The 17,165-nt window shown below is 46.8% G+C and overlaps 1 protein-coding gene and 1 long non-coding RNA gene across 6 annotated transcripts in view; one reads left to right on the top strand and one right to left on the bottom strand.

Annotated features, from left to right (window-relative positions):
- Positions 1 to 3,233: 3,233 nt before the first annotated feature.
- Positions 3,234 to 17,165, bottom strand: part of FGFR3 (fibroblast growth factor receptor 3) — a 64,766-nt gene continuing 50,834 nt past the window's right edge. For all 5 annotated transcript variants that reach the window (XM_079975143.1, XM_079975144.1, XM_079975145.1 and 2 more), the window contains exons 12-18: positions 16,481 to 16,591; positions 15,392 to 15,582; positions 13,042 to 13,164; positions 10,267 to 10,337; positions 9,726 to 9,863; positions 8,165 to 8,270; positions 3,234 to 6,043 (exon numbers count right to left, since the gene is read on the bottom strand). In XM_079975143.1, coding sequence (XP_079831269.1) covers positions 5,882 to 6,043; positions 8,165 to 8,270; positions 9,726 to 9,863; positions 10,267 to 10,337; positions 13,042 to 13,164; positions 15,392 to 15,582; positions 16,481 to 16,591 — 902 coding nt within the window. In that variant the 3' untranslated portion in view covers positions 3,234 to 5,881. The remainder of the gene's footprint in view (positions 6,044 to 8,164; positions 8,271 to 9,725; positions 9,864 to 10,266; positions 10,338 to 13,041; positions 13,165 to 15,391; positions 15,583 to 16,480; positions 16,592 to 17,165) is intronic.
- Positions 6,177 to 17,165, top strand: part of LOC307215842 — a 69,031-nt gene continuing 58,042 nt past the window's right edge. Inside the window, exons 1-2 of the long non-coding RNA XR_013838666.1 lie at positions 6,177 to 6,193; positions 6,645 to 6,788. This is a non-coding gene — a long non-coding RNA (uncharacterized lncRNA). The remainder of the gene's footprint in view (positions 6,194 to 6,644; positions 6,789 to 17,165) is intronic.

The raw sequence follows: 17,165 nt of genomic DNA, 5'->3' as shown, positions 1-17,165 counted from the left end.
GTGTGGTGGATGCGGGTCACCCCGGGTGTCATCACTGGGGGGGTGGGGGTGACAAAATGGCAAAAATACGTGTTTTTAAAATAAATAAATAACAAATTTCCAAGGTAAGGGACGCTGCGCCGCGCCACTCCTGCCTGGGCAGCTGCCTCAGAGCGACTGAAGGAGACGCTGGCGGTGGCGCTGCTGCTAATGCAGGAGGAGGAGGGAAAAGAAGAGGAGGGGGGGCGAAAGGAGGCGGGGCTGTGGCGCACTGCATGCCTGCCTCTCCTCGCGCTCCTGCTCTGGCCTCGGCTGGTGCGAAGGGAGAGCCTATAAAGGGGGCTGCCGGCGGGAAGTGCCGCCTACGCAAAGAGCGCCAGTGACACGGAGGGGCCGGGGAGGCCAGGCTGCTGATAGGCTCCGGGTGGCATAGCGGGTGTGAGGGGTGTGTGTGGGAAGCTGGAAGGAAGCACCCCCGGCTGGAAGCACCCATAGACATTTCAGTTGCCGCACAACTGGGGTGGGGAGAGGGCAAGATGAAATAATATCGTAAGAGATTAGATGGGGAAATTTTCAGACGGGATTGATGAAAGTAAAAAAAATTCAATAAGATGTAAAAGTATGTTTAATTACTGTTGAAAATGATATATTAAAACACACACACACACATATGTTTTTTTAACATATTGCATCATATATATTAGTGGTACCTCGGGTTACATACACTTCAGGTTACATATGCTTCAGGTTACAGACTCCGCTAACCCAGAAATAGTGCTTCAGGTTAAGAACTTTGCTTCAGGATGAGAACAGAAATCGTGCTCTGGCGGCGCAGCGGGAGGCCCCATTAGCTAAAGTGGTGCTTCAGGTTAAGAACAGTTTCAGGTTAAGAACAGACCTGCAGAACGAATTAAGTTTTTAACCCGAGGTACCTCTCTCTCTCTCTCTCTCTCTCTCTCTCTCTCTCTCTCTCTCTCCTCTCTCTGTGTGTGTGTGTGTGTATATATATATCTGATGCAATAATATCGTGCCTTTCAAAGGTTTGTACATAGTACCAGCAAAGGTGCAGGATCTTGCTGGTGGGTAAAATGTATTGGAACAGGGCTCAGCAAACTTTTTCAGCAGGGGGCTGGTCCGCTGTCCCTCAGACCTTGTGGGGGGCCGGACTATATTTTGAAAAAATATATATGAACGAATTCCTATGCCCCACAAATAACCCAGAGGTGCATTTAAAATAAAAGGGCACATTCTACTCATGTAAAAACACACTGATTCCTGGACCGTCCGCATGCTGGATTTAGAAGGCGATTGGGCCGGATCCAACCCCTGGGCCTTAGTTTGCCTACCCATGTATTGGAAGGTATATGCTTATGGGTTTCCTATAGGCCACTGTGAGAACAGGATTCTAGCAGGCCACTGTGAGAACAGGATTCTGTTCTAGATGGGATTCAGCAGGGCTCTTCTCAGCGGTGTAGTTAGTGGCTCGGGTGCCGGGTGCGGAATGCGTGTCCTGCAGCCAGGGTTGGGGCGAGCCACCCATGGGGCTGGGGCACACTGCGTGGAGCCTCTCCGCCACCTCCCCTCAGCCGTAGGGTGGCGGAGGGACAGGCGAAGGGCAGGCGAAAGTCCCACGCTGCCATTTCAGGCAGCACGGAGCATGCAGGCCCCCAAGCCACCACGTCACCCCCAGGAGAGACACGTGGCTCGGGCACGCTGCAGGCCCCGTGGTAAGTGTCGGCCCCTGCAGTGTGGCGCCGAGTGCATAGCTGTCAACCGTCCCTTATTTGTCGGGAAACTCCCTTATCCCAGCGCCGTGTGCCGCTGCTGTCCCTTATTGATGATGTCCCTTAAATTTCCTGGGTTTCATGCTCCTCCGGCTCGGGAGGGAAGCAGCAGCTCGGGGTCCCCCGCCTCGAGAGAGAGAGAGCGCACGAGCTGCCGCATCTCCATCTCTCCCTTTTCCCCCTCAGGGGCGCGTTGTGAGGAGATGGGTGGCGACGGGCGGGCAGGCAGCCCCTCTCTTGCAAGACTTCCGCCGCGCTGCCAGGAGGCAGCCTGAGGGAGGAGGAAGAGGAGGGGATGGGGAGGGACGCAGAAGGGCGGCGCTTCAGCGGCCACGGCAGTGCCACAACCGCCTCATGCCGGGCTCGCGGGCGGCGTGGGCGAGAGTCTCTCTCCCTCTCTCTCGTTTGGGGAAGGGCCGATGGAACTCCTCGCGCCAGGACGACGGCAGCCCCGACGTGCTGCTTAGCATACCCTCCAACCAGTGCAGCATCTTAATCTAGTGATTTCCCCCTCGGCATCCCTTTCATAACTCTATTTTTATAAATCGTTTGTCCATCCATAGTTCAAATTTTTACTACAAGTTTTCTGTCAACCCTACCAATGTATGTAACTCTTTACAATAGCTTTTCAAATAAATTATAAACTTTCCCCATTCTTTATTAAAGAGGTCCTCTTCCTGGTTTCTGATTCTGCCTGTAAGCTTTGCCATCTCGACATTGTTCATCAGTTTTGTCTGCCCCTCTTCTTTGGTGGGAGTTGTAGACCCTTAGGATCATCTAGTCCAACCCCCTGCAAAACACAGTCAGTCGCAGCCAAAGCAGCATGGATCCATCAGTGCGGGATTTCTGTATAAGCTAAGCAAAATCCCTTATTTTGGCTGCTGATCCCTTATTTTCAAATCTGTAAGTTGACAGCTATGGCCCAGGGCGGTGCCAGCCGCATTTTGTAACGTTTGTTGACTGAACTCCAAAGTTTTGTGAGCCCATTAAAAAAAACAACCCTCATATTTTTGTCATTTTGTTAACCCCCCTCAATGATGACACTCGGGGCGGCCCGCACCCCCCTTCCTCCGCCACTGGCTCCTCTTGGTCAGCTCTTTTAAGAGTGGGGGCATATCCACACTGGTGCTTGTTTTTTGCAGTTGTACTCACACAGTACCTCAGCTGCCTGTAGCCCACATCAACTGTAGGCTGCAAAATCGCGAAATTAAGTAAAAAAAATAATCCACAAGATTTTAAGTGCTTATGCTCACAATGTTAAGTAAATAAGCCAGAAAATAACACTTGCAATTGTAAGTATCTTATTTTTCCTTCTTTTAACAATTTCAATGTGGGGGGTGACAAGAAATTTTCCCCACCGGGTACCACCTGATCTTCCTACGCCACTGGATACACGAAATACTATGCAAAAGCGAAGGTTTGCTCTTGAAAAGACTCTTTAGAGACTGAGAAATGAAATGAGAGGCGAAATTACATTCAACTTTCCTTTTTTATTTTGAGGCCAGGCAAACAAAGGCAAAGCGGTGTTGGTTTGTTTCACATCTTTTAACAGCCGCAGCTGCCAAGCAAACATAATAATACAGAAACTAGAAGATAAAGAAGCTTTTCCTCAAAATATCAAATCATGTAAACGTATAGCTTGTGAAATCAGCAGGAATAATAGCAATCATAAAAAAGATTTAAAGAAAAGTTTAAGCTTTTAAAATCCTGGCTATAAAATTGCATAAGAGCTGAATGTTAAAAGACTGGGCAAGTTTACAACAATACATCTTTGTAAAAACTCAATAAATTATATATATTTATATATAACGCTTATATATTTATAATATCTAAATGAACTCAGGCACACATTTGTACATTGTTCTGGATTGAACAGCAACTTTTCAGATTCTTGGAATGTACAAAACTAGCATACACTGTAGGAAAATACAATAATTTTTTATTGCAAAAAGTAGTTATCTATATAAATCTATATATATATATATATATTTAAAAAAAACCTCTTTGAAACTTCACTATAAATTAACTATTTTGATAAAATCCTTATTATAGAATGAGTACCAAACTGGAATGGGGACTATCTTGTTACTTCAGTGAAATTTACGATCTGGAGATGGAAGAGAGAAACATCTCAGGATCACTATAGACATCTTTCTCTGTGGTGGGAAGAGTTAAAAGGTCCTAGCATTTACAATTCTATTGGTTATTCCATTTTGTATGTCTCCTGGTTATTGAAAGTGCTTTGACAGAATCGTCTAGCACACATAGTTTTTCAATGTACAAAACTGGGCACTATTGCCATTTCCTCCCCTTCCAAGCAAAATGTTAGGCTCAAAGACTACAATCAAACTTTCCCTACTTATAATTTAAATATTATTTTATCCCCATTTCTCCAGCAGGAAAATATAAATGGGACTGGTAAGAGGGGGGGAAAACCCTCAAACACACACAACTTTCAGCTTCGCTGCATACCTGTCAACAAGTCCACCACAAAGAACACCTTCATTCAAAAAATATAAAAAACGCACTCACTCCCACCCCCTCCCTTAATGTACAGTGGTAAAAGCGATGAAAGATTTCTTGGTTCTTACACAGAAGTAAAAATAATCTCTGCTGCCATCTGTTTGGATTTAACACTAATGTATTACAGAATGCATATATACTTACTGCAACCTAGGGAAAACTTGTTTGTTTTATTTGAAAAGAAAAATCTAGTATTAACAGTGATTTGTTATACGACTGTACAACTATACATTCTTTTAATATTTCCCACAAACTCAGAAGAAAAATATTGATTAATTTACCTTCCCATACTTTCAATAAGTTAAAACCTCAGATTTTGTGAAAAAATTAATGTATACATTAACACTAAACAATTTAAACCGAGGAACAGAATATGTTAATATCTATAAATAATTTTACAAATATACATGATGTTAAAATATAATTTTTTTTTAAAACACAAGAAAGCAGGCGAGATAAAAAAACAAAAACCACCCTCTTAAATCAGTATGTTCTAGATAGAAAGGTTTCAGACTTGGAGAAGTTCTTTTTCCGTCTGGCTAGCGGCTGCATTAATGGTTTCCACACACACACATAAAAACAACGCTAGCGAATAGGAACTTTTTGTGATACGTTAAAAGGAGCTTTGTTTACAGGTACCCGTAATTACGTTTTCCAAGTATCTGCTGGTAGAGGAAAAGAACCTTTGAGGGGGAAAGGTTGTGGGAATTCGTTGCGAGAAATTTTACGCCCCACTGTAGAATTTCTAAACACACTGGAAAGTTGGAAAATAAATAGAGCACGTAGCAAGATTTGGGTCCAACACTGCTTACAATATATAAGCAACCCACTGGGAAAATATAGAACAAGTTAACCACAATGCACACATACACAAAAAGTGACCCCCCCCCCGTTTTTTTTAAATTACACCTTGCAACACCTCCAGTCAAGTTCTTTCCTGCCTGCAATATATTATTTTAATCTGTTCCTGACGTTAGTGCAAGAGACAGCTAATTCTTCACCGTGGCCAATCCAAGGCAACTTTTTAAGTGGACAAATACTTTTTAAGAGCGACAAACTCTTCAGAATGGCTTTCAAATTCCTCCAAAGCGGATGGTGAATATATATCTATATATATTCCAAAAGATATTTACATAAATGTATGAATCCCTGCAGACAATGGGGCTTTTGAGCTCCACCCAAAAGATTAATGTGATGATTGCATCCTGAAAAGGAATCCCTACATTCTTTACATTCTTTTCTCTTTAAAAGATGAAAAACAAAAAAAAACAAAAAACCCACTTCCCACCCTGGTACTGTAGGCACAGAAAAATCACAGTGGAAATCTGATTGGAGGCTGCGGGTTCGGCACCCTCTAGATAAGGCATTGTCTGCCTGGATGCTGCTAACCTGCACAATATTCGTTCCTTCAGACCAAACAGTGCTGGTGCTGGTTCCTTTTTTCAAATAACAAAACGGGGGGAATTTGTACGCCTTCACGGCAATACAAATCTTCTGCGCCACGGAGCAGAGCAATGAAATCCTCCCTCAGGTTTTTCTCCCAGACTTCCCCCAAAACGTACATTCACGAGTCTCTTCCTAGCGGGCGTCTGCCATCATGTCCTGGTGATGCCTTTTCCTTGCTGTTTGGGAAGACAGGGCTCATCGGAGAGAAGATCGTGTGCAAATACAGAGTCGTCTCCTGAAGAGCAGGCACTCTGGGTATCCTGGTCCGCAGGCGAATATTGCTCAAAAGGCACCGACAGGTCAATGTACTCCTGCAAGAAGAACAATGGCATGGATAATAAGAGAGGGTACTCTTTCGTAGCAATACATAGAATCATAGAATCATAGAATCATAGAGTTGGAAGAGACCACAAGGGCCATCGAGTCCAACCCCCTGCCAAGCAGGAAACACCATGCCTTAGGTTAGAACTGGTGGTATTATACCGACAAAAACAGTGTGGCTTGCCAAATTATTGGAGTATTACAATATATCCAAAACAATGGGAGAAACTGGAAGGATCTCAAAAGAGAAGATAGACAGGGACTGGAAGGTGTTTAAAGGATACTTACAAAACCATATTGAAAAATCAGAACTCCTATTAGAATAAACAAGTTCCGTTTTAAATACTGAAATACTAAATAAGACGGATAACAATGTGTAACAGAAATAGAAGCATGAAATTAGGTTAAAGGTGTGTGAAAGAAAGTAATAGAAGTGGAAGAAATGGCAATTGAATAGATTGGAAGTCTAACGCAAAGGTGGAGTGAGGGGTGGTGGATGGTGTTGGGAAAAGGAATTATCTGTGGGATTGAGTGTAGGTATGTTTGAACATTTTTAAGGATTGTATGAAATGTATGTTTCTAAAAAAAGAGAAAAGAACTGGGAGTTCTACACCTTGGTTGCAAATTACCCTGGTCTCTGCCCATGAAGATCTGTGGTGAGGGCTACTATGATTCCAAGCACTATTAGTGGTTGCATTGCTGACCTCATTTCCCACAATGCCACACGCCATTGCAGTTTACCAAGATGGGGCAGGGGCAAAGCAGAAGGGAGCAGAGTTTGCTGCAGGCAGGGCTGGATTTAGGTTTGATGAGGTCCTAAGCTACTGAAGGTAATGGGGCCCTTTATAGATCCAGCTGTCCTTTGTCAACAACAAATTGTCGCGTTTTTTGTGTTGAGCATATGCTATATAGTAATTTATGGACCTAGTAAAGGGACCCCTGACCGTTAAGTCCAGTCGTGACCGACTCTGGGGTTGCGGCGCTCATCTCGCTTTATTGGCCGAGGGAGCCGGCGTACAGCTTCTAGGTCATGTGGCCAGCATGACTAAGCCGCTTCTGGCAAACCAGAGCAGCACACGGAAACGCCGTTTACCTTCCCGCCGGAGCGGTACCTATTTATCTATTTGCACTTTGAGGTGCTTTCGAACTGCTAGGTTGGCAGGAGCAGGGACCGAGCAAAGGGAGCTCACTCCGTTGCGGGGATTCGAACTGCCGACCTTCTGATCGGCAAGTCCTAGGCTCAGTGGTTTAACCCACAGCGCCAATAGGCACCCAATATATAGAAATGAGCAAACCAGCGATATTTTAGGGAGCAGGCTAGCAGGCGGAACCCATGACTTACATCATAGGAGCCTACACTACCCAAAACACTGTTGCTGTATGTAGGTGTCAGAGCTGCCCAAGGTCCCAGCTCACAGAGGACCAACGCCAGGTCGTCGTTATATACAAAAGTCTTTATTGAAGTTCAGTTTCCATTCCAAAGCCGTAGCGCGCAGCTCTACGTCTTAAACCTTAGACCGCCGAAGTTCCGTCTGAATCTCCTCCCCCCTGACACCAGTTTAAGATTCTCGCCCTGCTCCACCTCTTCCTCTGCTCTCTTCTCCTCTGGGTCCTCCTGTCCGCTGGGGCATTCCCCTTTCTGGACTCTTCTGACGCTGAGTCCCCTGACTCCTCCCCCTGTCTCCGGCGGGCTTTAGGACCCGGCTCCCAATCCTCGTTCTCTGCTGCCCCGCGCGCCTGTACTTTTGAACTTGGCTCTCGCGCCAACCCAGTGACCTTCCTCCTGACCGTTGCATTGCTTCTGTCACTGCTTCCCTCTTCCGGGATGCTAGCCGGACCTGACCTCCCCTCCGTTGCCTGACTCTCCGATGGAGGCGTGGTCAGCCCTGACTCCTCTTCTCTCCCTGCTGGGGGAGACGCTACCCCCGATATCTGGGACTCTTCCCCCCCACTATGCTCAGGTCGTTTTATTTGTTTTTTATCTTATATTTTGGAAATGTACATCCAGGTTTTATTTCTTTAAGACTCATGTATGTTTGAATAAAGCATCTAAACTTTGAGAGGCAGGTGCAAATTAGCCCCAGCGTGCCAGAAAGTAAGGCAATACTCACATCAGTTGAGGTCACGATCAGGATTCTATCCAGGTCTTCAACTAGCTGCTTAAAGGTTGGCCGTTGGGAAGGTACAGCATGCCAGCACTCCCTCATAATCATGTACCTGGGGAAAGGGAGAATATAGGGCAAATGTTTAGGAAGGACATGGGCATTCGCCGGGATTCCAAAATCTTACACTCAAAAAGAAATGGAAGGCCGTGAAACTGAAGCTTGAGCCAAACGCTATTTTACGAAACGGCAGCGAGAGATATAAAACGGACAAAAGGACTGGAACGGTTCCTTGTTTTTATGCATGCATGTGCACACGCACGGCCAGACTTTCTAATGATTCACCAAAGAGCGGTCGGCTTAAAATGAAAGGAAAGAAAAGAGTTTCAATCACTCATTGCTACTCATCACTGTGAAGCTGAAGGGAGGCACACCGTGGCCAGAGTCCAAAAGCCCCTGAGAGGCTGCCTGCCTTTCCCCCGGGAAGATCGTCCTGTCAGGAAAGAGACCAGCCTGGTCCCTTCCACTGATTGGAGAAGGAGTAGCTGCACCAATGTTTTCTTTCCTCCTCCCCCCCCACTTTTTTCCATTTCTATTGTGTGCTTTGGTTTGTTCTCGCTGCTCACAATCATTCCATGCGCAAAGCAGCATTCAAAATCCAACTAAGCCTGGTGGAAAATAGGTTTGTGCTGCTCACTATGCCATGACTGAGAGTTGGGCTGGACTCAAAGTGGAGTCAAGACAACCAGCCAACTATAGAAACTGCAGTTGCAAGTAAGTGTGCCTTATAGAATTTTATTGAAGGCATCAGCTGCAGTTTCTATGGTTGGTTGGTTGGATAGTTGGTTGACTTCACCCTACTTCTGAGTCTAGCCCAACTTTCAATCATGGCATAGCAATAGCCTTACGAGGCTATCAAAACATCAAGAAACCTTTACTGTGTGTGTGTGCACATGAAAGCAGGAGGAAGGCCCTTCATAGCAGGGATTGATGAACAGCGTTTGGTAGAATCATAGAATCATAGAGTTGGAAGAGACCACAAGGGCCATCGAGTCCAACCGCCTGCCAAGCAGGAAACACCATCAGAGCACTCCTGACATATGGTTGTCAAGCCTCTGCTTAAAGACCTCCAAAGAAGGAGACTCCACCACACTCCTTGGCAGCAAATTCCACTGTCGAACAGCTCTTACTGTCAGGAAGTTCTTCCTAATGTTTAGGTGGAATCTTCTTTCTTGTAGTTTGGAGCCACTGCTCCGTGTCCGCTTCTCTGGAGCAGCAGAAAACAACCTTTCTCCCTCCTCTATGTGACATCCTTTTATATATTTGAACATGGCTATCATATCACCCCTTAACCTCCTGTTCTCCAGGCTAAACATGCCCAGCTCCCTTAGCCATTCCTCATAAGGCATCGTTTCCAGCAGAGGTGGCACAGTAGAGGTGGCACCAAGAGACACACACACAAAGAGAGAGAATGTGGGACTGAAGTAGTTGAATTAAAGACACCCCCTTCTCCTCAGACTCAGAAACACGTCTTACAAAAATGGAAGTTGTTTCCAGACTGACAACTTACAAATCATGGGTGCAGTTTGCTGGCTTATCCATGCGATGGCCTTCCTTCAGGAGTTTGAAGAGTTCCTCAACTGGAATTCCTGGGTAGGGGGACCCACCCAAAGTGAAGATCTCCCATAGCAGCACTCCGAAGGACCATCTGGGAACCAAAGGTTTTAGAATTCAATGAGACTTTTGGGAAGGGAGATGAAGGCGGGGGCTTCTCTTTTGTTTCTGGGCAGCCATGCACAGCTAACAAGTCATCAATAGAATGACTAATTGCCTGAGCCATTTTTTTTTTTTACTAGGCACTTGCAGATCTCTGTTGAGGCAGCTCAATAGAAATCCCAGACACCTAGTCTGAAATTAAGATGAGCGTTTAATCAGGTAGCTGACAGCCTGTCTATTACTCTTTGTTAAGTTTTCCACTACATCGGTGAATTCAAAATTATTCATGCACATATTGACAAGATCCCGTCTCAGCTTGGCGTTACAATTGTTCCCATGACTTTTGTGTTTCGCTTTTTTTGCTTTCGCTGTTTAAAATCACGGGCAATGCTTACACATCACTCTGGTGCGTATACACACGGTCAAACAATGCTTCTGGAGCCATCCATTTCACAGGCAGTCGACCCTGTAATTTAGGGAGATGAAAAGGAAGGATCCATCAGCAATTTCACCCAGCCATTCTGGCACCAACTGAACATTCAACTATAATCCAGTCTGAAACATTTTCCTTAGTGACCAGGCCAAACAAATAATGAACATGGATGAACTGATCAAGCTATTTGACCCCCTCACAGTCCACAATTACTTTCTCCTCATACTAATTGTATCCTTCAGTGCAAGGTGTTTAGTGCCCTGAAGTCATACAACATCCCTCACCTCAAGGGGTCATGGGAGAAGCAGTGGCGTAGCGTGGGTTATCAGCACCTGGGGCAAGGCAAGTAATTTGCGCCCCCTAACCCATGGATTTGCGCCCCCTAACCTGTGGATTTGCACCCCCTAACCCGTGGATTTCCCTAACCCCCAGATGTTGCGCCCGGTGCGGCCGGCCCCCCCTGCACCCCCCACGCTACGCCACTGGGGAGAAGGCTTTAGCCACTACGCTGTCTCTGCCGCCCTTCACTCTAACCCTCCGACCACACTCTTTCCCTCCTCCCTGACACAGGCAGTGTAGAGGCAAAAGCTTCGCAGCCACAAACACAACACAGTATGAGATGGTGCAGTGGTACCTTGGTTTTCAAACAGAATGCGTTCCGGGAGTCCGTTTGACTCCCAGAACCCTTTGAAAACCAGAACGCGGCTTCTGATTGGCTGCAGGAACGTCCTGCAGCCAATCGGAAGCTGCACCGGACATTCAGCTTCCGAAAATCATTCAAAAACTGGAACACTCTTCCGGGTTTCGATCGTTCGGGAGCCGATTTGTTCAGGAACCAAGGTGTTTGGCTTCCAAGATATGACTGTATTTGAGTGCAGTGCAGTGTTAAGAACGCAGATATATAAGCTAGGCACCAAATGCCTCCTAAAACCAAGGTTACAGTCTCGAAAACAGAATGCCTAGTTGCCATTTTAAGGTAAGACGACTCCAAAGTCTTATTTTTCAAATGATGGGCTGACTGTGATTGATTCTCAATTAAATGTCCGGCTATTTCAGATGACTACCTTGAGCTAGGTTAAGAACTTCGAGAACTTGAAGAAAAGTCACTTGGTCCAGGGACAGTCCACATATATATTGACCTATTCCTACCTCTTTTTCTTAATGGTGACACAGACCATTCATAGTGTAGGAATATTCTTCACAACTGTGAGCAGGGTGGGGTAAGTGAAGACAAGCTACAAGAATCAACTATAATCTCATCCACTGCTCCTGCTCAGGCTGCACTGAAAAAAGCATTTTGGTTCCTGAAATTCATTCCAATTGTGCCACACTTTTAACATTTGAAAACAAGGTACCAGCACTGTCCAACCTTGAGTACGCCCAGAAAAAAAAGCACTATTTGTCCAGTACAGCTATACCTATTGCCAGGTGCACCGAGACTGTGAATATTTCTCAGTTAAAATGAATAAATCACATGGCTGAAGAAGTTTGACTTTTGAATAATTCCTTTGTTAGATCCCTTTTCTGTTTGTAGTATATATATATATTAATTCTCAGCTTTTGTCAGAAATGTTCTTCTGAAAGTTGGGATAGTTTTTATGTTAGTTTAAGAATAAATGTGTTATTTCTAGCCTATACTGAACAAAATTAGATTGGGTTTTGTTTGTGGACTTGAAACTGCAAGGTGTCCAGAATGTGTGTGTCAGAGCTGCCCAAGGTCCCAGCTCACAAAGGACCAACGCCAGTTCTTGTTATATACAAAAGTCTTTATTAAGGTTCAGTTTCGATTTCAAAGCCGCGGCGCGCAGCTCTACGTCTCAACTCTAGACCGCCGAAGTTCCGTCTGAATCTCCTCCCCCCAGACACCAGTTTAAGACTCTAGCCTTGCTCCACCTCCTCCTCTGCTCTTTCCTCCTCTGGGTCCGCCTGCCCGCTGGGGTGTCGCCCTTTCTGGACTCTTCTGATGCTGAGTCCCCGGATTCCTCCCCCTGCCTCCGACGTGCTTTAGGACCTGGCTCCCAATCCGGGCTCCCTGCTGTCCCGCGCGCCTGTACATTTGAACTTGGCGCGCGCCCAGCCGGCAACCTTCCTTCTGACCGTTTCACTGCTCCTGTCACTGCTTCCCCCTTCAGAGAGGCTGGGGGGGTAGCTGGACCTGACTTCCCCTCCGTTCCCTCACTCTCCGATGGAGGCGTGGCCAGCTCTGACTCATTTTCTCTCCCTACTGGAGGAGACGCTGGCCCTGATTCATGGGACTCTTCCCCCCCACTCCGCTCTGGTGGGGGAACTGGTCCTGATCTCCCGCTGCTGCTTTGGGAGTCCCCGCTGGCCCCTTGCTTCTGGTGTCTCCCCCCTGGGACCCCCCTTGCCCTGGCCATCGGCGCCCCCCTCTGGGAATCTTCTGAATCGCTGGAGAAGCTCATGGTATCTCTCGGGCCACTGTCATACTCCCCTACGCTGCCCTCAGATTCTTCCCCTTCGCTCTCCGTTTCCTCTCTCCCCTGTGTCTCTGCTCCTGAGCCTCTGACAGTGTGTAACAAGTTGTATTAATCTCTCAGAAACCAACTGAGTTATTGACTTACAAAACAGGAAACAGTGAACATTCAAGTAAAACCCAGGGCTTCACTTTCACCTGAATTGCTAAAAGAGAATGCAAGGCAAAGCTATTTAATGCCCACAAGATGTCCAGCTCTTTAAGTAGCCAGAATAGCTTCATGTCTGAGAGCTTTTCACTCACATTGGTTGTCTTCTTGTAATAATCAATGTTGTGAACATCTCTGGCAAGGCCAAAGTCAGCTATCTTCATCACATTGTCTTCTGTGACCAAAACATTTCTAGCTGCCAAGTCCCTATGGATACACTGAAAAAGAATGGGGGGGGGGACGGACCCAAGAAACGTGCATTAATTAAGATGTTTACAAAATGAAATAACGACCATGCATTGTTTATGAGCCGCTGCATCATCTAAATTCTAAATTCAAGGCAGCGGGGGTGCCATTTAATCCTTTGTGCAGAATGAACTGCTTTGCAGCAACCTGTTTGTTGATGGGAGGGAGGTAGCTGAGGTTGGTGATTTTCCTTGCTCTTTTCGTTTGCACCTTCAACCTTGAGAGTGTGAAGGAGGAGTTGAGGGGAATTGCAAAAGGTTGCAAGTATCAGCGAGGGGTGGGCTTTACAAAGTCTTCCTGCACTCTCGCTTTCAACCTCTGATGTTGGGATTTAGACAGGTGGGCAGCGCAACCCACCAATCGTGTGAGGTCACAATAACACCACATTACTGACATGTGGATTGTCCTTAGCTGTCAATTTACAGATTTGAAAATAAGGGACCAGCAACCTCGAAAATAAGGGATCAGCAGCTAAAATAAGGGAGTTTCCAAGCACAGGTAGTTTCAACTTCTGAGCCCCTCCGAGCCAAAGGCAGAAAGCCCAGCCAGCAGCCAAACGAAGCCTCAAGCGGTGGTTCCAACAGTGCAGCAACCCGACAAAGGGGATGCAGCAAGGAAAACCACCGTCACCACTCTGCTGGGAAGCGCTGAGCAAAGGCGAGACTCCAGGCAACGTGGCCGATTTGGTCAGCAGAAGGCATGCAAGCTCCACCCCCCAGTCATTCTTAGACTCCTTATTGGGTGAGCAACGCAGCCAAGCAACACAGTTGGAGCCTCCCTCCTCCTTGGCTGGCAGGGAGGGAGGGAGAGGAGCTGCTTCCTTTGAAACCCCAGGAAATTTAAGGGACATCATCAATAAGGGACAGCAGCGGGACACAGCGCTGGGATAAGGGATTTCCCACCAAATAAGGGACGGTTGACAGCTATGGGATTGCCCCACCCACCCATCTGTTAATGTTGACCTATGAGGAGAGAGTCAAAAGGGTTCCTGAGCCGTGTTCAGAAAGCGGTGGTGGGGGTATGAGTGTTCAGACCCCATGGCTCTCACTTGTGGGTGCCTCAGGGTTCTGCCCTCTCCCCCATGCTTTTTAACATCTATATGCAGCCGCTGGGAGAGATCATCAGGGAGTTTGGGCTGGGTGTCCATCAGTATGCGGATGATACCCAGCTCTACCTCTCTTTCAAATCAGAACAAGTGAAGGCGGTGAAGGTCCTGTGTGAGTGTCTGGAGGTGGTTGGAGGATGGATGGCGGCTAACAGATTGAAGTTGAATCCTGACAAGACAGAAGTACTGTTTTGGGGGGACAGGAGGCGGGCAGGAGTGGAGGACGCCGTGGTCCTGAATGGGGTAACTGTGCCCCTTGCAGCTGTCCATGGAGGTGCAGGTCAATGTGTTCAGGGCAGCTGTTTATCAGCTCCATCTGGTATGCAGGATGAGAACCTATCTGCCCACGGACTGTCTTGCCAGAGTGGTGAATGCTCTAGTTATCTCCCGCTTGGACTACTGCAATGTGCTCTATGTGAGGCTACCTTTGAAGGTGACCCAGAAACTACAACTAATCCAGAATGCGGCAGCTAGGCTGGTGACTGGGAGCAGTCACCGAGACCACATAATACCAGTCTTGAAAGACCTACATTGGGTCCTAGTATGTTTCCAAGCACAATTCAAAGTGTTGGTGGTGACCTTTAAAGCCCTAAACGACTTTGGTCCAGTATACCTGAAGGAGCGTCTCCACCCCCATCATTCTGCCCGGACAGTGAGGTCCAGTGCCGAGGGCCTTCTGGCGGTTCCCGTGCTGCGAGAAGCCAAGATACAGGGAACCAGGCAGAGGGCCTTCTCAGTAGTGGGGCACCCGCCCTGTGGAACGCCCTCCCACCAGATGTCAAAGAGAAAAACAACTACCAGTCTTTTAGAAGACATCTGAAGGCAGCCCTGTTTAGGGAGGCTTTTAACGTTTGGTGGCCTATTGTATTTTAATATTTTGTTGGAAGCCGCCCAGAGTGGCTGGGGAATAAATAATAAATTATTATTATTATTATTATTATTATTATTATTATTATTATTATTCCTTGCACCTGGTCTAAGGCATTCATCTTGGGATTTTTTCCTCCAGCAAGGTCTAGGGAGATGGAGAGCTGGGTGGAGTTGGCAAACAGGGGGACAACCCCTAGTTTCTTATAAAGCTGCATGCTACTTACTTTCTGAGATGCCAGGTACTCCATCCCTCGTGCCACCTGGTAGGCGCAGGAGACTAAGTCTTTAAACGTTAACTGTTCCTCAGGCAGCTTGCAGGTATCGAAAGAGTAGTCCATGCCAGGTGGCCGGCGGGCTCTAAGGTATTCTCGCAAGTTCCCCTTTGATGCATATTCCACCAGGACATAGAGAGGACCTGGAGTAAAAACAATATATTTTTATCCGAAATGAACTCTTTCCTACTGACAAGCTACCGTTCTGATGAGTGGTAAGAAGATATTTCTGTATGTATCCTGGCTTGTTCCTCCCCCTCTGAGTCTAGAAGGCAGGCACTTCTTCAGAAGAAGAGTGCTCCACCACCATCAGATGAAACAAACACACACAAAACCCAGCAACAACGGTGCCAAAGTAGAGGGTGACAGTGTGGAGGTGGTCGGAAACTCTGGGGGCCTTTCAAATATGCCAGCAGCTCTGTATAGTTTGATAGGTCCTGCCCACCTACCAAATTTGGTCCACCAAGGGATGGGGAGGTAACAATCTGGCCTGCCAGCCAGAAAAAGCCCCCTGCTCCTTGGTCTATAGCAGAGGACTCAAAGCATCCATGAAACTCATTTAAACAGAAGCAAATTTAGACTGTGGTAATCTGGCACGTCTCTTCCAGAATGGAAGACTTTCGGCTTCTCACAGAGATTGCAGCAAAGAGGCATGAGGGAGAGCTATAAGGTAAAGGTAAAGGGACCCCTGACCATTAGGTCCAGTTGTGGCCGACTCTGGGGTTGCGGTGCTCATCTCGCTTTATTGGCCGAGGGAGCCAGCGTACAGCTGGTCATGTGGCCAGCATGATGAAACCCCTTCTGGAGAACCAGAGGAGCGCACGGAAACGCTGTTTACCTTCCCGCCGGAGTGGTACCTATTTATCTACTTGCACTTGGACGTGCTTTCGAACTGCTAGGTTGCCAGGAGCAGGGACCGAGCAACGGGAGCTCACCCCATCACAGGGATTCGAACCGCCGACCTTCTGATCGGCAAGTCCTAGGTATGTATTATATGACCACCTTCATCAACCGCCACAACCATGAGCCCTGGGAACATACCATCCTGTGTGCAGGCCCCCAAGAGATTAATGATGTTCTTGTGCTTCCCAATCATCTTCATCATTTCCATTTCTGAGACTAAGTCAGAAAGATCTTTGTCCGTGGCATCATCTATACAGGAAAGGGAAAAGAAGCAATCAGGAAAAACAGTGTTTTATTATGTGCCATGGATGGAATTCACTCAGTGCCATACAGCCCATGTCTACTCATACTTTGGCGCATATACTTCAAGAACATCCCAAGTCCTTCGTTTGCTACTTTGCACTGGAACTGGCCTGCACATATGATCAGTAACCTCTGTCCCCATGAAGTGCCTCTCATCCAAGCCAGGGAACACCAACAAAGGATGCTTCCAGATCTGGTCCTGCCAGCTAGGGATGATGGGGATTGTAGTTCAAAAACAGATGGAGTCCCAAGTTTGGGGAACTCTGGATTACACCATACAGTGGGCTCAGGTGCCTGGTAAGGCCTTCCAATAATTAAATAAAATTATTTTGATTATGCCAAATGTATACGATTTTATATAAAACGTATATCCCTTCATTTACAAAGATGGGAGTTCTGGAGAAAAGTGGTGAGGGAACCTCACTTTTCAGTGACGTGCTTAAGCAGGATTAGGAGCTGGATGAAGACAGCCATGTAGAGCTGCTCTTCTGCTTAAACACTGACAACGTTTCAAAACTGT

Source organism: Podarcis cretensis (assembly GCF_951804945.1).
Source record: "Podarcis cretensis genome assembly, chromosome: 5".
NCBI lineage: Eukaryota > Metazoa > Chordata > Lepidosauria > Squamata > Lacertidae > Podarcis > Podarcis cretensis.
Note: the sequence above shows the minus strand (reverse complement) of the source record. Positions and strands in the feature narration are given on the sequence as shown.